At 41.6% G+C, this 19,723-nt stretch overlaps 1 protein-coding gene across 5 annotated transcripts; it reads right to left on the minus strand.

The window, feature by feature from the left end:
- Nucleotides 1-176: 176 nt before the first annotated feature.
- Nucleotides 177-16,192, minus strand: LOC133478409 (uncharacterized). Of its 5 annotated transcripts, none has more exons than XM_061774446.1 (6): nucleotides 16,029-16,192; nucleotides 6,597-6,668; nucleotides 4,586-4,625; nucleotides 3,639-3,755; nucleotides 2,329-2,430; nucleotides 177-1,718 (listed from the first exon to the last, which is right to left on the minus strand). In XM_061774446.1, the coding sequence occupies exons 2-6, from the start codon at nucleotides 6,607-6,609 to the stop codon at nucleotides 1,379-1,381; spliced, it is 612 nt and encodes a 203-aa protein (XP_061630430.1). In that variant the 5' UTR covers nucleotides 6,610-6,668; nucleotides 16,029-16,192; the 3' UTR covers nucleotides 177-1,378. The 5 variants fall into 5 exon arrangements, with proteins under 5 accessions (XP_061630430.1, XP_061630428.1, XP_061630429.1 ...); XM_061774444.1 differs by having other exon boundaries at nucleotides 16,004-16,192; XM_061774445.1 differs by lacking the exon at nucleotides 16,029-16,192 and adding an exon at nucleotides 8,064-8,318.
- Between the last annotated feature and the right edge of the window lie 3,531 nt (nucleotides 16,193-19,723).

Genomic DNA, 19,723 nt, shown 5'->3' on the forward strand with positions numbered 1-19,723 from the left:
AGGAAGTTAGTTGAAGCAAGCTAAAGCATATCACTATCTGGTGGCTAAGCTGCACTGTTTGTTTACAGAGTACGGTAGATGTGCGGTTGGAGCTCGTTACATTTCTTATCCCTTACTTATTACATTTGACGCAGGAACTCAAATGTTGTTGCCCATTGATCGTGAAGACATCGTCGTTGTATTTGCATCGTGTTTATTTCTTGGACAATCTCACAACATTGTAGCTTTTACTGCTGGTACAGAAGCAAGATTTGAGCCATTATTTATTTTTTTAATTATTATTACATTCAAAGAAACAAAAGATGCAGTTTGACAACGAGCAAGCTGCACGCCTGGGACTTTAACGCTAGATGGCAGCACAGCGCTCCTCACCTCACAGGCTCTCGAGCGACATACAAGCATCGGACACTTCATTAGGTACACGGTCTAACGCTACCAATACAAGAGCTCTATCAAAAAGGAAGTCTATACAAAGATCAAATACTTCACTGAAGTTACAAGCAAAATAAAAGAAAAAAGGGGAGAAAAAAAACATACAAGTGCATTTCAATAAATCAGAATATGGTAGAAAAGTACATTTATTTTAGTGGATCTAATTTATACAAAAATAATCTTGGACTTGTTTTGACTGGTTCTTATGTAATCGGATTTCTGTAGATGAGATGGTGAATTTGGACTTTTGTTACTTGTAAGCTATAATCGTCAAAATTATCGCAGAAATGAAATCATGATCACTAAAAAATGTTGTTGCCTATATTAATAGTTTAAACTGTAAATACACCACAAACTATGATCCAAAAACAGCTTGATATCATTTCCGACTCGAAGTCAATGACTTCCAGAATTTGTCAAATGCACCCAAAGTGCGCTTGATGACTCTCCTTAACGACCCAGGCTAAACTTATTTCCTCCCCGACTGACAAAGCTTGTTTCTCAGTCGCGATGTATCACTTCAACATAGTTCATTATTCTTAATATACTACTTTTTTAATTAGACAGGGCTTTGGCGCCATCTTGTGGTGTCTTCAGGAGAAAACAGTATAAAGTGAGTTTTTCAGCAAATAAGTATGGAGAGGTTCTACAACCAAAAATGTGATTAGGTGAATTTGTGAATAGTGGACCGCAAATATTTGGGAAATTACTGTGATATATGAAGTTCACTTTTTCTAAATTCAATTTGTATTCTATTCACATTTATGGCGATGCAGCTATCTATAAACAGATGGTACTTTGTTAACTATGGATAAGCTCAGTACATATTGACTAAATTCCATTTCAGGATCAGTTCATTTATCATTTTGGATGCTTTCGTCGAGCTCCGACAATGTCATCTTCTCAAGCCAATTCCATCTTCCTCAGTTCCATCTGCCATCGCCGTCTATGGCGCTTGTTGCGTCGGGTGTGGCCAACCCTCTACACTCTGCGTCCGTCCTAATGACTTGACAAGAGAGGACTTATCTTTGTCCGTGGTGAGCAAACACACCCAACAAGGGATCCCCTCCGTCATGGTCTGAGGCGTGGGGGCGTCCATAGGGTCCTCGGTGCTCCGGCGGCGGCGACCGATGGAGAGCATCTTGTCCTTGGGGGCGGTGGGCACCTTTTTGTCGTTGTCGTGCATCTGGCTCAAACGGTGGAGGAGGTCGTGGTAGGCGCACGAGAACAGGAAGCAGCCGGAGGTTTTGGACGGCGAGCGACGCCTTCGGATGTTGAAAAACAAGCTGCAAGAAGAAGAAATCTTCCAGTAGGTTGACAGTTGCTCGCTCCACAATGTTGTGTGCATCCACGGTTATGTTCCGGGGAGCTACGTGACATATTTGTTCGGTCTAGTCTGCTGCCGATTAAGTTATTAGGAGATAGCGTTGTTAAGGATGATAAGGTGATCGTACCACAATGTTGTGTGTGTCTATTTTTTAAGTTCCGCAGAGCGACACTCCGTATTTTTAAGTATTAAAGATGATCTTACATTAGCGTTGCAGTATGTGGTCACTCCACAATGTTGATGTTCTGGGGAGTTACCTGATTTTTTTTTCCTGCTCAGTCTGAAGTATTAAAGATGCTAATATGGTTTGTGTAGACAACGTCTTTAATGATGATTAGCATTTGCTGTGGACTCTGACGTAGTCACTCCACAATGTTGTGTACCTCTGTGTTTATAGGACTTGTTATTTTCATCTCCCTCGGTTCTTATCGCATCTCTACATTGCGGCATTGCAAGTTAGAATTACAATCTTCGTTGTCATGTGTTTTAAACTCGACTTTTAATAACTGTCAATTGTATATGGAATCTTCAGATAGCGGTCAAATGCTTGAGTCTGCTTATTTATATACCTGGAAGCTGACAATTCAGTTCTTGCGTCCCCGCCCTGCTGTGGCAGTCCTGTGTGGACTTCTCCGGCTGCATCTCTCTTCATCTGCAGGCGCCCTTTGAACCTGACACACACAGGAAGTAACATGATGCCTCTGTTTAGGCCTGACCAACTTCATTCAAGAAACAGTGCGCAGGAAGTCTGACATTGTGGTTGGAAGCGGGCGTTTTTAGGCTCAGTTTGGTCATTTCTACACATTGGCTCAACAGCGTACACGGAATGTTTTTTTAAATGAACCCCCCAATGCTAGTTTAACTTAGCAACACGAAATGTGGTTGGAAACTCGGAATGTTTATAATGAGTAGACCCACACAAAAAAACACACCTAATATGGCACGGGAAGTCTGCCATTTTGGTTGAAAGCGACCAGTTTAAGGCCATTTTTTGGTCATGTCCAAGGATACTGGTCGCAGAAATGTTGTCGTATTTCTGCCAAATATGAAGCCTGTATATTAGAGCGATAGATGGCGCTAAATTGCAAAGAATTAGCATTTTCGTCACAGTGTGTGGGCAGAGCATGGCAGCAAAGTTGGATAGCTCTCCATTGGTTCAGTAGCGCACCCAAGTAACGTTTTAAAAATCAGCCCTCGAAGCCAATTTCACTTAACAACGTAAGGTTTGGCAGGCGTGTCTATCATTAGTAGACCCATAAAAATGTCTCATAAATCCATACCCGAAAAGACACAGGAAGTCTTCCATCTTCTTTTGAAGCAGCCACTTTAAAGCATTTTCAGGGGTCCTTTAAAGACGAACTTGTGCTTGAGGCTTTGTGCGATTGCCACCAAATCTGAATTATGTAATTAGACAGATGGATGACGCTAAATTGTGAACAACTTTAAGAGTTTAAGTCAATGTGTTTGGATAGAGCATGGCGGAAAAATTGGATGAGTCACCATTGGTTGCGTCGCGCATCCCAGGCATTTTTGAAAATCAAATCCCCGAAGCCAGCTTCAGTGAGCAACGTGAAATTTGGTCGGCATGTTTATCATGAGTAGAGCCACAAAAAGTCTCGAGAACCCATGCTTAATATGACACAGGAAGTCTGCCATTTTGATTTGAAGCAGACATTTGAAGGTCATTTTGACAGGTTCCAGGGGCCTTTCAAAGGCAGACATGTACCAGATATTTTGTCCACGCACCCATGCTGGACAGAATCGAACTTTTCATCGCAGTGTGTGGGTGAATTTTGGTGGCTCGCCATAAAACACCAAACTTCAGTAATTGAACTCTACCACAATGGATGAGCTAAAAATAAAAAACGTGGTCACTCACCTTTTCCTTACCACGGCGCTCCTCATGAGCGGCATCACCGCCGTCAACACGCAGCAGCAGAGGAGCGTGCGCAGCGCTAGCCTCATGTTGGCGGAGGCCAGGGGGAAGAGGAAAAAGCTGCCAGGGGATGAAGGTGCACAAAGGAGAGAAGCACAAGTCAACTCATGGGCTTCGGAAACCTTTTGGGTCCAGGGAGAAATGTTCATTTTTTCAAATCTTGTTGTTGCGACTTTTGGCTTGTCCCATCAAGGGTCGCCTCGTATTCCTAAAGCCAATTAAACAACCACGATGTGTACCCATAATTGCCATAGCAATTAAAATGTTGTCTTTTTTTCGAGGAAAAAAAATGTCAAAATATTACAATAAAAATTCTATTATATTATGAGAATAAAGCTTTTTTCAAGAATGTTTTTAAAGAAAAACAAAGTTGTAATCCTCAGAAGAATAAAGATGTATTTTGTCAGGGTACAAAAATAAAAATCTGATGAGAAAAGATTTTTATTTTTCCAAAATAACGTCGTAATGAATATATCGATGCCTTATTCATCCTGTGAGGGTAATTAAATAGAAATAACATGGTATCAAAGTTTAATAAGGGAAGGTCATATTTTAACAAGTGAATTTCAAAAATACAACTTTATTCTCGCAATTGTACGCCTTTATCTGCCTATACAATGACAATAAAGGCGTTCAATTGTCTTTATTCGGTAAAAGATGCCTTTACTCTCGAAAACCAAATAGAACTATATTCTCTTTTGTTGTAAAAGAAAAAAGATTATCCGTGCAGATGTCAGACTTCTGTGATGATAGAAGACAATTATATCAGAGCTTTTAACTGGCTCAAAGCTTACGGTAGGGAGGAGTAATTGGTTTATTATATTTGTTTTAGTCATGGTTGATGTGTTTTTTTTACATTGCTGTTTCTTGTGTATTTAATTTGTTTATACCTTGATTTTACTGTTTGAATGTACGGTGTCCTTTTGTGGTCTGAAAGGCACAAAAAAAACATAATTATTTATTAGTGCGCAGGTCGCTGTATATAGGTATGCATTTAAAAAAAACAAATGATATGACATGATAATTTATTTCAAATTCTTTTGCGGACCCCAAAGCTGCAGCTCGATAACCACCACTAGATATCAATTTAAAAGAATTTAGGAGCTGAGTTTCACCGGGTGAATTTGAGGAGATTTTAGCCGATCTCCTGAATTTAACGAGGGTTAGGTCTTAACAGGCCTTCGCTTAATGAGGCTTCTTTAGGCTTCTCCTAACACAGGTGGTCAGCCTGTGGGTCATACAGTATATGGCAATTCCAAATTCCAAAAACCTATAAAACATCAGAGGAAGTGCTATCAAAAGCACTTAAAATGATTTAAACCACAAGCACGCATAATATATAAGAATCAACATTTGTTCCATCCTATTTTTTCTGTTACCACTCCAGGTGACTAAAAACTAATCCCAAAAGTCCAAAGATGAGGATGCGCGTGACAATAAATAACAAGTCTAATGTCTTACCTGAAACTTGTGAGTGTGTTGGCAAGGTGATGAAAAGATGGTGTTGTAGCCGTCTTTACTAAGTGTGGAGGTCTGACGTTTACACGGAGGACATGCGGGTTTTTATAGAGGCAGTGAGGAGGGGATGGTGGGGATGGCGGGGGGTGGGTGTACCTGAATGCCAGAGCCAGTGGGAGGATCCGCGACGCACTTGATGTCAAGACATCAACCCCACACGCATCCGGAATCACAACCGGCAACACGACGCCAGCATGGGACAAGCAGCGGAAATTGTAGCTCGCATTGTCGTCTTTGTTATCATTTGCCTCAATTGGCCTTCAGGATTGTTTAGGCATCGTTTCCATCGACATCACTTTTTTTTTTTTTTTTTTTATGTAGGTTACAGGTTGAAAAGAGTCAACGGGAAGGGAAAGCATAACACACACAAGAATATTCATCATCATTTGAAACCCTAACCGCTTTGCAATCCTAAGTCTTGCTTGAAAACCAAACTTGAAACCTTACTTTGAAATCGTAACCCTGGCTTGAAACCCTAACCCTTGTTTCAAACTTTAACCCTGGCTTGGGAGCCTAATTGGAAACCTTAAACCTAACTTGAAACCTTCAACCTGGCTTGAAGCCATAGTTTGAAACCTAAACCCTAACTTGAAAACCTAATTTGAAACCCTAACCCTTGTTTGAAACCTTAATCCTGACTTGAAACCCTAATTTGAAACCCTAACCATTGTTTGACACCCTAATTAGGACTTTTAACCTTAGTTTGAAACTTTAACCCTGACTTGAACCCTAATTTGAAACCCTAAGCCAGACTTGAAACCCTAACTGGCTTGAAACCTTAACTTGAAAACTTAACCCTGGCTTGAAACCATACTTTGAAACCTGAGCCAGGCTCCACACCCGACTTTGAAGTTCTAATTTGAAACCATAACCGTGGCTTGAAACCATACCTTGAGACTTTAGCCCTTCTAATATAACACTGGCTGACCCACCGCTTTCTTTAAGTCATGACTGGCGCGAACGCCGCCGCCTCTCTGGAGAGTTGCGAGGACCTCCACAGGAAGTGCTAGGCCTCGGACAGGAAGTTGCAGACCTTGGACGGGAAGTCCAGGTGAGAGTGTGTTCGTGTCAAAAGTGCTTTCAAGGCGTCACGGCTCATTAATGCATTTACGTGTCGTCGCATGACTTTACACAACTAAATCGGCTGCCCGGCAGTTTCAACCTCTTTGAATGGCCTCTGTGTCGCTACGGCGACCACACGCGCCATCCACATTGTGATTTGGATGCGTGTGTTTTGCTGTAAATGAGCTCTTTGCATGGCCTTGAGTGTCGGAATGTGAAAGGACATAGAGAACGAAGTACGCAGCCAAGTGACCACATAAGTCTTGATGTTTTTATAAGGTTTTAGTTTGGTGACGCACGCGTCCTGCATGTGTTTCTTACCGCGTTGGCTCATTCGCCAGCATTGGAGGTCAAAAGTTGTTCACCTCGCTTACTTTCCTGGAGGATTCATTCCTAGATGACGAAAAATACAAAACTGGTTGTAATGATCGAAATCGTACAGAGAGTTAAGTCGCAATGTGAAGATGATTCGTTGTCGCAGATGGACCTCACACCTCTCTCTCTTCTTTTTTTCCTAACCTTTGTTTATTATCGTACAAGACAAAAACATTTACATACTATTTTTTTTCATGTTTTATACATATCAAATGTTTCGGTTGCCTTACTTTACCATGCTATAGTTTGAAACGATTAGAACCAGCTCTTGACAGCACAGTGCGGCGAAATGACAATGCAATAGTAATACAATGACAAAACTGGGGACTTCACAATTGCTCTGTTTTTACCCACAGGTGGCTCTCCAGTTTTCACACTGGTTACACCACAAAACTAAAATATTGAAACTTAAAATGAAGTGAAAAATAAAAATATATTTTTAATAAAAAAAAAAAAAAAGATTTTAGAATCAATTATTTTCAAATAATTCTCTTAAGGTTTATTGTATTCTCAATTAGTTATTTTATCCTGTTTAGATAAAAGTTTAAATAAATAAATGAATAAATCAATTCATTGATCAGCGATTGGGAAAATGAAGCTTCGATTATCGCTCAGTGCATTTCGGGCTCTATTTTCGTAGATAGAGCATCTGCGGTGAGGCACAAATGCCGGCCGATTATGATTTTCGTGCAAGCACAAGGCTCGCTGCTCGTGTTTGACAATTTGGCAGACTGGTCCGCGCCAAGCTGGGCATTTCAGTACAGCGAGAGTGGACCTGGCGGAGTGACAATTTGGTGGCAGAAAGTCAGTCTAAACTTACACCTGCTCAGAGGATGTCTAAACCGCCGGTCTAACGCGATTTTGCTGAATTTGATCGGGGCACAGGCAGACAGATACGTGAGCTCCACTGACATATTTGAGTCGCCGGCAGTTATCACCAACTCATTCTGTATTTAATAAGGGTACCCGCTCACATTGTCTGTTGTCAGTGACAATGCTACACTCACGCACGTATCGCTGCGATTACACATCGTCCGCTTCCTCACAGAGACGCCTCCATGCGAGACTGTCACTGCGCCACATTTAAAAGGAATGAGAGGAGCCGCTTTGATTGGCGGCAAAGGCGATCGGCTGTAAACACACCCACGGTGGCGCGGCCCGCCCACTCTCGGAACCCACGGGCTGAGCTGCTCTATGAAATTATCACCCGCAGCACCAGATTTACACAGGTCACGAAAATAGGGCCCTTAAAGTCATTTTAGGAAATCTAAAGTGTTCCTTAATTAAGCATAAAATAAAATTTAAAAATAGGAGCTCGTCTGTTCCTGTCGCCCCAACAACTAAATCTCTTTTCCAAGAGAAAATTAAATACTCAAATACAAATACAATACAATTTCAAAATGAGCACCAAACCTGTTAACTTGCTGTTTCAATTTCTGTAGCAGCCCAACAGGCAGCAAAGTAGTCGCGCCAAAATTAAGTGCGCCCTCTGCTGGTTAGTAAGTAGTACAATCCACGAAACTTCGTAACATTGAAGTTGTAAACATAAAATAAATCAAATCCCACGTGTTGAATGATCCTAATGACACGGGGCAGCGTGTCGTGCGGCTGTCTCGCGCTGTTATTCCAAAACACAGCGACCACGCTCCTCAACTCCAGCTCAACATTTATTATTTATATTTCATAAAAAGCCTTTTGTGGCCAACAACGTCCTTGCCTCGTATCACCGCAGGAATTGCTTTTATTTATATTGCGCTTTAATTGAGGCAATGTGTTTGTCAGGCCCCCACTCAAATATATTTTTTTTAAATTTCGAAATAATAAAAACCTTTATTTATGACACATTGTCAGCTATTCAAAACATTTGACTCACACTCATCTTCTTACAATAATCTTATTTACGTTGATCGCATGTCAAAACCTCCTTTTGACCTTTATAAAGATAATAATGCCCACTTATCACTGACACGTCTGTTTGTTATTGTGCTTATTGATGTTTCCCGGTGCTGTTCCAATATTTTGTTTAGATTATTAACTGTAGCGACATGAGCATCTCTCTCTCTCTCGCTCTCTCACGCTCTGTCTCACTATTTCTCTCTCTCTCTCACTCTCTTTCTTGCTCTATTTATATAGAGTTGAAACCAAATGTTTACATACACTATATAAAATATTGTTTTTTTCTCACTGTCTGACATGAAATCAGACTTACGTTTGTTATTTCTCTTTGCTAAATCACAGAATAAACTGAGAAAGACTTTTTTGGGGGAGAATTGTTCATTGCTTTCTTCAATGCCAGAAATGTACATACATTTCATTAAAATTTGGTACCATTGCCTCTAAACTGTATGACTTGGGTCAAATGTTTTGGATATCCTTCCACAAGCTTCTCACAATAGTTTTTGGGCCCATTCCTCCTGACATAAATGGTGTAACTGAGCCAAGTTTGTTGGCCACCTTGCTCACACTTGCCTTTTCAGGTCTGCCCATACATCTTTAGAACATTTGCGATCAGGGCTTTGCGATGGCCACTCCAAAAATGAGTTTGTTATCCTTAAGCCACTTTGTAACCAGTTTGGTAGTATGCTTCGATTTATTGTTCACTGGGAAGAATCATTTACGCCCAACCTTTAACTTCCTGACTGATGTCTTGCCTCAGTATTTGCACAATGTACACCAGTCAAAACAACCTCAAAAAATGATGCTGCCACCCTCGTATTTCAAAGTTGGGATGGTGTTCTCAGGCTTGCAAGCTTCCATCTTTTTCCTCCATTATGGCTAAACAGTTCAATTTTAGTTTTGTCAGAGCACAGGACATGTTTCCAAAAATTAAGGTCTTTGTCCCTGTGTGCATTTGCAATCTTTAATCTGGCTTTTGTGTTTCTTTTGGAGTAATGGCTTCTTCCTGACAGAGTGACCTTTCAGGGCATGTCGGTACAATACTCGTTTCACTGTGGATAATAACACACGCTTACCAGCTTCAGCCACCATCTTCACAAGGTCTTTTGCTTTTGTTCTGGGGGTGATATGCATATTTTGGACTAAAGCACGTTCATCGTCTCCTTCCTGAGCGGTATGATCGCTGGACATTCCCATGCCATGGTGTTTATACTTGCATATAATAATATAATATCATGTTTGAACAGATGAATGTGGCACCCTCTGGCATCTGAAAATTGCACCCAAGGATGAACCGGACTTGTGCAAGTCCACAATTCTCTTCCTGATATTTTGGCTGATTTCATTTTAACTTTCCCTTGATGTTACACAAAGAAGCAATGTGCTTCAGGTGTGCCTAGTAAAAATAAATCCACAGGTGTGTCTCTAATGGACTCAAATGTTGTCAATAATCCTATGAGAAGCTTCCAGATAAATGACATAATCATCTGGACCCAATAAAAGACACAATAATCTTACTGTATGTAAACTTCTGACTTTAAAGAAAGGGATGGAAAAATTGCCTTAAAAAAATCATTCTCTCATTATTCGGACATTTAGCAAATAGAAAGATAGAAACGGGCGGCACGGTGGACGACTGGTTAGAGCGTCAGCCTCACAGTTCTGAGGACCGGGGTTCAATCCCCGGCCCTGCTTGTGTGGAGTTTGCATGTTCTCCCCGTGGTTTTCTCCGGGCACTCCGGTTTCCTCCCACATCCCAAAAACATGCATTAATTGGAGACTCTAAATTGCCCGTAGGTGTGACTGTGAGTGCGAATGGTTGTTTGTTTGTATGTGCCCTGCGATTGGCTGGCAACCAGTTCAGGGTGTACCCCGCCTCCTGCCCGATGACAGCTGGGATAGGCTCCAGCACGCCCGCGACCCGCGTGAGGAGAAGCGGCTCAGAAAATGGATGGATGAAAGATAGAAACGTTTAGTCTGATTTCATGTCAGAAAAAAGCATTTGTTTTTATATAGTGTATGTAAATATCTGGTTTCAACTGTCCATAGAGACATATACTGTACATACTGTGTGTGTGTGTATAGATACACACTCACACACACACAGACATACAGACCTATAGTCTAGTAGTAACTTGGAAGTGACTTTACGTTGCCATTATTTTTCACAAACGTATGCACGTAAGCATGTTTAAGGACTGGACCACAACTGCTTTCGATTGAGCAAGTGTCCCTAAAAAAGTGTCCTGTGAGTGGACATGCAATGAATGATGTCCCCAGTGTAATATAGTAATTTATACACCACCAGGCCTTCCTTCGGGGGTCTTAGCGGCCTCTCGCGTGGTGCCGTTAAGCATCACATTCAATTAGCGACTCTACCTGAAAATATACTTGTTGTACACGTGAAAAACAAAGGCAGTCGCAATTTTCGTAGTGAGCGCACATCAAGCTGGCCGCGGGTTCAGTAGAACACAACGTGAGCTCAGAAACGCTGGCCACCTCCCACTTGATGGGATATTCTTAGACCCGCACGTCTATTTATAGGAGCATTCTGTCTTTTATTACTCCCCCAGATGGAAAGGTTTGAATTAGCGGCCTGCTATGCAAGAAGCGCAACCCATTGTGCAAAGATGTCACACGTGTCACATAGTTTACATTTATAAGCACACATTTCAATTGTTTGAAGGAAGGAGGAATGAGCAATCTGTGGATTCCGAGCAAGCGCAGCCCAAGTCATTTTCAACAATTCGTCATGAAAAAAGAATTTTAAAAAAACATCATCCCTTGAAATCAGTTTCACGGATCGACACGAAATTCGGAAAACATGTCTATGCACAAAATAAGTCTCGAGGACCCATGCCCAAAATTCAACAGTAAGTCAGCCATTGTGGGTTGAAGCCACTATTTTAGGATAATTTCTGTGCTTGTACTTTAACCAACTCCTAATAAGGAAATTACCCAAATGTGCCACAACCAGATGCGAGGTCCAGATCGGCGCCGCTAAATTGCAAAGCTCAATTACTTACGTCATCTAATGAAGATGATTTTGAAGAGCAAAACAGTAGGCAAATGTGTACGTGTTTATCGAGGAAAATACTGCAATATACATTGCAAGACAGCCATAACAGGGACCGGAAACCGGAAATTAATTAGTACGTCACTGCTTCCACGCCACTTGAGAAAATGAACCTATAATTTCACAGTACATCCATCCATCCATTTTCTGAACCGCTCATCCTTAATTAATATTATAAATCTTTATAATATAAGATAACTTTTATTATTCCCACAATGGGGAAATTTGCATCATTTCAGCAGCAATAGTAGATACAGGAAATAGAAAAAGAGTATGCAAAAGAAGACATTTGGCTGCAAATGTGTCCGGGAAATACTTTAAAATAACAAATATTGAAGATATAGTTTATTAACCATTATAGAGTAAGAATGATGTTGTGAAATTGAACAGTATGCAGATTGTTTTTAATTCTATTACATAATATAATCATGCAATAACTGTCCTGTGGTAATGCTCTTCACATAATTTAAAAAGTATGGAAATTCAGACAAATTCAGAAGTGAATTTATAGCAGTCATAGCCATAAATGCAATTTTACTAATAACTGCCATCATTTTATAATTAATAATTGGCGGGTTTGATTAATTTTTATATTTTGATTCATGTAAAGCACTTTGTGTTGCATTTTTTTTGTATGAAAAGCGGTTAAAAATCAAATTTGATTGATTGAGTTTCAGTCAAGAATTTTCATTTCGGTGCATCGCCAGTTTTAATGATAATTTCGATGATTTGCCATGTAAAAGAATCTGGGGAAAAATGAGCTCCCTGACTCCAGTTTCACTGATCAACACGAAATTGGGTGGACGCGTCTTTCGCAACTGAACATGAAGACGTCTCAAGGAGCCGTGCGCTGAAATTGAACCGGAAGTTGGCTATTTTTGTTTTAAGCATCGTTTGTGTTACCATGACGACGAGGAGATTCTTTAAGATTGTTAAATTACGTGAGAGGGCGTCTTTAACGACGATTGACGTTCCAGTAGAATGTGACGCGTCACCTCTCCGCAATGTTCTGTGCGTCCATGTTTATGTACATATAAAGGCCGGCCTACAACTACTCTTTGTTTTGCTTGTTTACTCGTTGTTGTTTTTTCACATGGGAGCAAAACAAGGAACATGTCCTTTGTGGTAAATGTGTCCCTAAAAATAGGACCTCACATAACACACATCTGTGTATTTTGGAAAAGGCCTCATATCCCGTGGTGCCATGCGACGGAGACTGTTGCATAACAAGAAAGTGCTTGAAGATGAGACTGCTAGAGCATTTCTTTCTTGAATTTGTTCATTTGTCCTATTTATATGTCACCATTACTGTAAGATTATATAGGTACATTTTCTTCCTAATGTTTCACTTGAAGCTAACGGTAGCTCCTATCCAGAAAAGAATGTGAATCCAAACGTGACAGGCCAGTGAGTGAATGTGAAGTCTTTCATCGCATTGTCGAGATGTTATCAAGTGTGATTTATTCAAGAACAGTCTGACACTGTTTGTGCCATTTGGCCGTTTCTTTTGAAACGCAGAAGAGCAGCAGCAGCAGCAGCAGCAGCAGCACGGCAGCCAAACGCCAAAAGACAAAATGTGTGTTTGTCATGATCAAGTTTAAAATCATTATTTCCATGATGCCCTCACCTCCTGGGCTCACGATAACGATCAAAACCAGTTCCGGAACTTGAAATTTGGGAGGCATGTCTATCATAAGTAGACCCACAAAAAAAGTCATGCCTGAAAAGACAAAATAAGTTTTCCATTTTTGTTTGAAGCGGACATTTTCGACTCATTTCTGGGGGTCCTTCAAAGATGACCTTCTCCGAGAGATTTCATTTGATTGCTACCAAATTTGAAGCACGCATGCAAGACAGATGGCCAACGCTAAACTGCGAAACCTTTGACTATTTGTCATCGCGTGTGGGTGAAGCATGGCTGCGAAACTTGATGACTCGCCATTCGATCACTTCTGTACCTCTGAATTTGGGGAAAATTCAGCCCCCGAAAACAGTTTCACTTAGCAGAATGAAATTTGGTAGGCATGTCTGCTTTGAGTAGACTCGTGGAAAGGTCTCAAGGAGCCGTGCCTGAAAATACACGAGGTCTACCATTTCGGTTTGAAACAGACATTTGTGGGTCGAATTGACAAAGACGGGCGAAAATTCCACCTAGGAATGATGCTAAATGGTTAGAGCTTTTTTTGTCGTTGCCTGTGGGCGGAGCATGACTCCGAACGTTGATGACTCGTCATTGGTTGACTATTGCACCCCGGAATTTGGGTGAAAGCCCGTTTCATGTAGCAACATGAAATTTCACGTCGATCGTGAGTAGACCCACACACACCAAAAAAAAGTCTCAAGATGTCATGCCCGCAAAGACACAAGAAGTCTGCCATTTTGGTTTCAAGCAGACATTTTAGGGCCAATTTGACCGTTTCCAGGGGTCCTCTTCCTAGAAACTTCGTCTGATTGCTACCACATTAGAAGCACGACAAGACAGACGGGTGACGCTTAATCGTAAAAAATATTTAAGTTTTCATCATGAAGTGTGGGCGGAGCATGGCAGCGAAATTTGACGACTCGCTGTGGATTCAGTCCTATATTTTTGCTTCATCCCTTTAAACCACAACTTGAAGTTTGGTAGACTTGTGTGTCATGAGTAGACCCCCAAAAAGACTCAGGAAGTTTGAATTGGACATTTTAGGATCATTTATCTTGTGCCTTCGATTTATAGTAAATGCAAACACGGGGGATTAGCCTCACCTTTTGTCCTGTGATTGTTGGTTTTGCAAACTGCATATACATGTGCAGTGCTAATGAAAAAAAAATAGATTCCCCTTTCTTTGCCAACAAAACTAAAATATGTTGACTGTCATTTCAGTGATATATTTGTCGCAGTTGTTTTTTTTTTTTTTTTTTTTTTCTCGAGTGAACTTAGCTCACATTTCAAGATGTTTTATTGACTTAGATTCCACATTCTTTGCAGCAGATGGACCCCACCCAGATGGCCCCTAACGTGTTTCCAAAAATAGCATGTTTACTAAAGTTAGCGTTACGACACGCCGTGTTTGCTAGTTGTGAGTTTGCAGGATTTTGTTATTTAAAAACAACCCCCCTAAAAAAAAAGGCTCCTTTTATTTTAGATTTTGATTTGCACGCTCTGACGTGTGACCCCGACACGAGACCCCTCACTCCGCTGGATTTATCGCCATAGCGTCAGAATCACATTGTCCTCGTTAGCACGCCTTTCAGCACTTTTCGGGCAAAGTGTCGGCTGGAACGCGTGGGAATAATGAATCCTCCGCAGCCAAGGCAACATTTGATGTTGATTTTCAGCTCACTTGACGGTTTTGAATGTTGATGGTGCGAGAGTGGGCATCTTGTGGTTAACTTTCTTTCCTACACCATTAGTCGGGCAGCTCTCCATGGAAATGGCGTTCCTCGTTTACAGGGGGTCCATGGAAATGGTGTTCCTCGTTTACAGGGGGTCCTCGGTTGACGACCGAGTTCGGTTTGTCGGTTTTAACATGTTATTTACCTTTGTGTGCACGGTTGGCAACTGGTGTAAAAGTGGTGTAAAAAGCTCTGAAGAGTTTCACCGTGGAACATTTGAGAAAGCACCGAAAGTGCAAAAATGAAGCTTGCAGTAATGGAATTGTGTTAGCGGAAGAAGAAACAAACATATCACTGACTTAAGAAAAGAATTCTATCGCTTCGATAATTTTGAGCAAGCCAGCAACTGCGTAAAAGTCATCTTTTGTTTGATTGAAATCGGCCCAAGTGCGTGACAATTGGATGTACGTGGGCATCCTGCGCAACACTGCGTTTAAAACTTGGGACAGCAACTCCCAAAAACTGCTTTGGGAGAGGCCAGCGCCATTTGTCACAGCGTGCTGCAGACGCAAGGACATTTTTTTCAAAGGCGATACGGCGTGACTCCTTCTTGTGGCTGGCTCGGACTTGGAGCTTAAACCATGAAGAAAGTCCACCATTGCTTTGATGAATAGACGGTATCGCGTTCTAATGTTTGTTTCTGGCTGTTCAGAAATGTTTACACAAGTGTAAATGATCTGTTCTCCCCACGGCCTCTCATTTTAAACAACAATAACCGCAGTCACGGTTACGTGCTGCCGCGCTGGTTTCACGCCTCAGCTGTTGTAATTCGTCTCAGGTTTGAAAAAAATCACATTGTGTGTGTTAAATTCATCTACAGTATTTGCATACAGTCCTCTCAGAAGAAAATGAACTGCACGTCGGTGTTGCCCGTTTAGCAGAAGCGATCCAGGGAGCGGCCGGTTCGTTTTCAAGTCTTCAGTTGACCGGCGTAGAGAAGCCACACGGGGATCAAACCCACAACCTGCTGCTTGAACTCGAACCCTGCAGATTGAGGAACACTCACTGCGTGCTGTGGAGAAGATACACACCGGTCTTCCTCCTCGAAAGCATCTCCGTGTCGAGGGCAAACAATGGCTGCCGCACTTTCCCCTGGATGGCGGCGGACGGTTCCTCGGATCATGCTGTGCTCGGCTATTATTGGAAAGGATGCGTGTAAACAATGCGCCGCTGGTCGCGGGCCAAACTCTTGATGAAACGAGTGGATGTACAACTCCGGTCCACGGGGGTTGGAAGATGCAAGCTCCATTTTTTTTTTTCCGCCCTCACACTTATGTTTCATATTTGCGCCTTGCCACACATTCTTTTGTCTTCACGGGGGAGGAAAGAGCAGGAGGAGACGCTGGCTGTCACGTAAAAACCATTCCACGTGGAGAAAGCAGCGCCACGCAGACAAGCTGTCCTCTCAAACGTGTTCACTGCTTATTTATCTGTCTGGGCGCATCTTTGACTGGGTGTCCTACTTTGCATTTGTCTGCTTGACTGTTTGGATGATTGAGCGCAGCATATATATATATATACATAGCATGAGGCTAACCTTAAGACAAATGGGTCACGCTCTTGTCATGATAAATTATTTGTATGCATTATGAGCAGTTGGGGAAAGACGTCTTTGATTTTTCATGAGTCAGTCTCGTTCAACTGGGCTGATCGCAGATCCTTTGCCCCAAATTTCCTCATCCTGCACCCTTGGGCCTCAAGAAAGTGCTCCCGCCATCATCGGTCAAGTCCTTCTTATTGATCAACAACCAACAATGGCTTCATCTTGGGAACGCAAAACAGAAAAGAAGATTTTTTTTTTTGACACTGTGAATCAAACATAAAAGAAAAATGCAGTTTATAGTTTGTGGTGCGACTTTGACACAAATATGTTTTGCTTGCTCATTTTCTCCACTTGCTGGTCGGAAACCAGTGTTTTTGCTGAAACCCATTCATGTGCGACTGATGATTACTAAAGACTGGGGGGGGGGAAATAATAATAACACGCTTGAAAGCAGTGCCGCTGCTTCTGGTGTGCCCACCTTGCCCACCGGGGAACCTTAAAATAAATTCATTTAAAAAAAGCGAAAAGGTGAACCATGCGGGATTACTGTACAGCTATAGATACTGTATCTGTAAAGGCAAATAAGAATGATTTCTGTGAAAGTTGATCCAAATTCATACCTTTTAGAGCTTGTGTAGTAGCAGCAGAAATCAATTCCAAACCTGATTAGAATAATGTCATTATCATTTGCTTTTTCTATGAGCAAAGGGGAAAATGGTCAAAATCAGAAATAGAATTTTTGTGGCAAAAAAAAAAAAATCCGATTTTTGGAAGAAGGATTTCCCTCTTCGATCTTCTCACTGTGCCGAAGTATTTTGGGGTGTTTTTTTGTTTTGTTTCGACAACATCTGTTTGAAATCCTGCGCGGAGCTTTGAATCATCCTTCGAGACGCGTACGGCGAGGATGCAGTTGATCTGCAATTTTGGCCTCCTCTTAACCAGGTGCTCGGCCCCAACACGACACGGCAATTGTCCGACACCTTCGCTGTACTGTACATACCCCGAATTCCTAACGCTCACATTGGAAATCCCTGGGAGGACGCTCGGGGGCGGGGGGGGGGGCTCAAAGCCCACAGTTTGAAGCCTATTTCCAAACGTATGCGCCTCGACGCGCACCCCCTGCGAGAGTTGAACATATTTGTGCTGAGCGTCACGTCGCTGGAATGCGGCACGCGAGCCGCAAGGCGCTCGTAACCTCCGGTGCGAGGATGTTTGAAAGGCCAGAGGCGTGATGGGATGCAGGCGCCGCTGGGGGGCGGTGAGGAGGACGCAGGGGGGGCCTTTGACAGCGCACATGTGGCGCGGCGTTCGGCGTTAATGATGCTATCGTCTTGTTGCGTAAAAGTGAGCGCGATGTGTGCCGAGCGCATCTGGACGCCACATTGTTGTTGTGTTGTTTTTTTTTCTTTTCCTCCGCTTGTTTGGTCTGTGGCGGTGCGTTAGCACGATAGCGAGAACGAAGCGAGGCAGAGGAAGATGATTTTACAGACAGAAGGTTACAAATCATAGATTTGTATTCCCCCCCCCCAAGTCATTCAGACAGACGAGAGGCCGTCAGCATTTTGACAGTTAAGACTTTGCATTCATTCCCACTGGAGCAGCAGCCAATTGACAAAATTGCTGCCCGCCGAGAAGTTTTTTCTGTCCCCAACTGCAATTCAGCACGACTTTAAGAAGCTTTATGGCCATCACGCCAGAGTGTCCATAGTCACTATGGAACATTTTTAGAATCGAATAATCGCATAAACAAATATTTAGCATTTAATTTGATTGCAAAAGCATTTTTTTCCCCCGATTATTGTTTACTAACTGGTCTCAACTCCCCTCCGCATTCTTCCTTGACACCAAAATAATATTGAGCATAGCGCGTAGGTGTTTTTGTTTTTATCTAATAACAGAGGGTAGGGTCCCCCAAAATATTCTGGAAACAGCGGAAATATGCAAACCGCAAATATGCAAATATGTAATTTTGTATACAGGGTGTCCGGATAGATTTTCCCTGGCTTTGCGCCAATACCTGTTCAAGCAGTTTTGTGTTTTTAGAAGCGGTGATAGGAGCAAATTCTAATGGACTCGCGTCTGTTCAAATGCTACCAAAAGAATAAAGAAAAAAAAGCAAGTGTATGGTGAAACTTCAGAACAAACACTTGAACAAAGTCAAATCCCGGCCTGCTTTTTGTCCTCCTCACAATCTTGCAAATGTTTTTTTTTTTTTTTTTTTTTTTTTCCCGAACTTGACGATGACCAAACCTAAAAGTCTTTTACGACTGACTCCACTGTTGGCCCAGATGCTCCGCATCACGCACCATGAAGCAAACCCTTTGGAATTTGGCTTTGTCATTTCTACAATCATGTTTCAAATAATTGATGTCAGATATTGTAGTTTTCCCTCACTCAGAGTTCACCTTGTTGACCACTAGGGTTTCTCTCTGGTGTCTGTGCTGCCCCCTGCTGCCAACAGCACGCTTTACACATGCCGCTGCTTCAAGGAAATCAGATAAAGATACGTCTTGTTCCCAAACTACAAGTGCAGGGTCATGAGTACACAAAATTGTATTTTTGAGGGATTAGGGTTGTTCATGTTTTTCCATGGAAATTACCACAATTAGAATGGTGGCAATTTGCAGGCATTAATCGGCGTGCATTTAAAAAGGGAACAACCAAGCAGAATGTCATCATTTCAGTCCACGCTCCAACTGAAGTCAAAAATTCACCACCCCACCCCTAAAATTGTTTTTAAATACAATTTCATCCTGTTTGTATAAATTACCCCCAAATTCCCAGTTAACCCCCCTTAATTAAAACACCCTATGTTGTGGGTAAAAACATAAGGATATTAGAAAAATATACAAAACATTGGCAAATACAAAGCCATAGAGGTTTTCATCAAATATTTGTTTCACACCCACTGTATATTAGCAAAAATAAAAATAATGTATAGACAAAAATATTAGTGAAGAAAATATTGGAAAAACATGACAGAAATATCAGATGAAAAATACACACATTAGAAAGAAATTGGAAAAAAAATAAAAACCTATTAGAACAAAATATTTGGAAAAAATAAAAAAAATATTAGATGACAAATATTAGCTATACTAAAAAATATTTGCAAAATATACAAATTACACAAAAATATTCGATGACAAATACAATTAAAAAAAATACACTAATATAGTTTAG

The sequence above is a fragment of the Phyllopteryx taeniolatus genome, chromosome 5, assembly GCF_024500385.1.
Source record: "Phyllopteryx taeniolatus isolate TA_2022b chromosome 5, UOR_Ptae_1.2, whole genome shotgun sequence".
NCBI classification, from domain to species: Eukaryota; Metazoa; Chordata; class Actinopteri; order Syngnathiformes; family Syngnathidae; genus Phyllopteryx; species Phyllopteryx taeniolatus.

Excerpts from the sequence above, each read along its gene's own strand:
- LOC133478409 (XM_061774446.1), bottom strand. Across the intron at positions 2,431-3,638 it reads AGCGCCGTGGTAAGGAAAAG|GTTCAAAGGGCGCCTGCAGA; the intron begins GTGAGTGACCAC and ends TGTGTGTGTCAG. Across the intron at positions 1,719-2,328 it reads ACTGAATTGTCAGCTTCCAG|CTTGTTTTTCAACATCCGAA; the intron begins GTATATAAATAA and ends TTCTTCTTGCAG.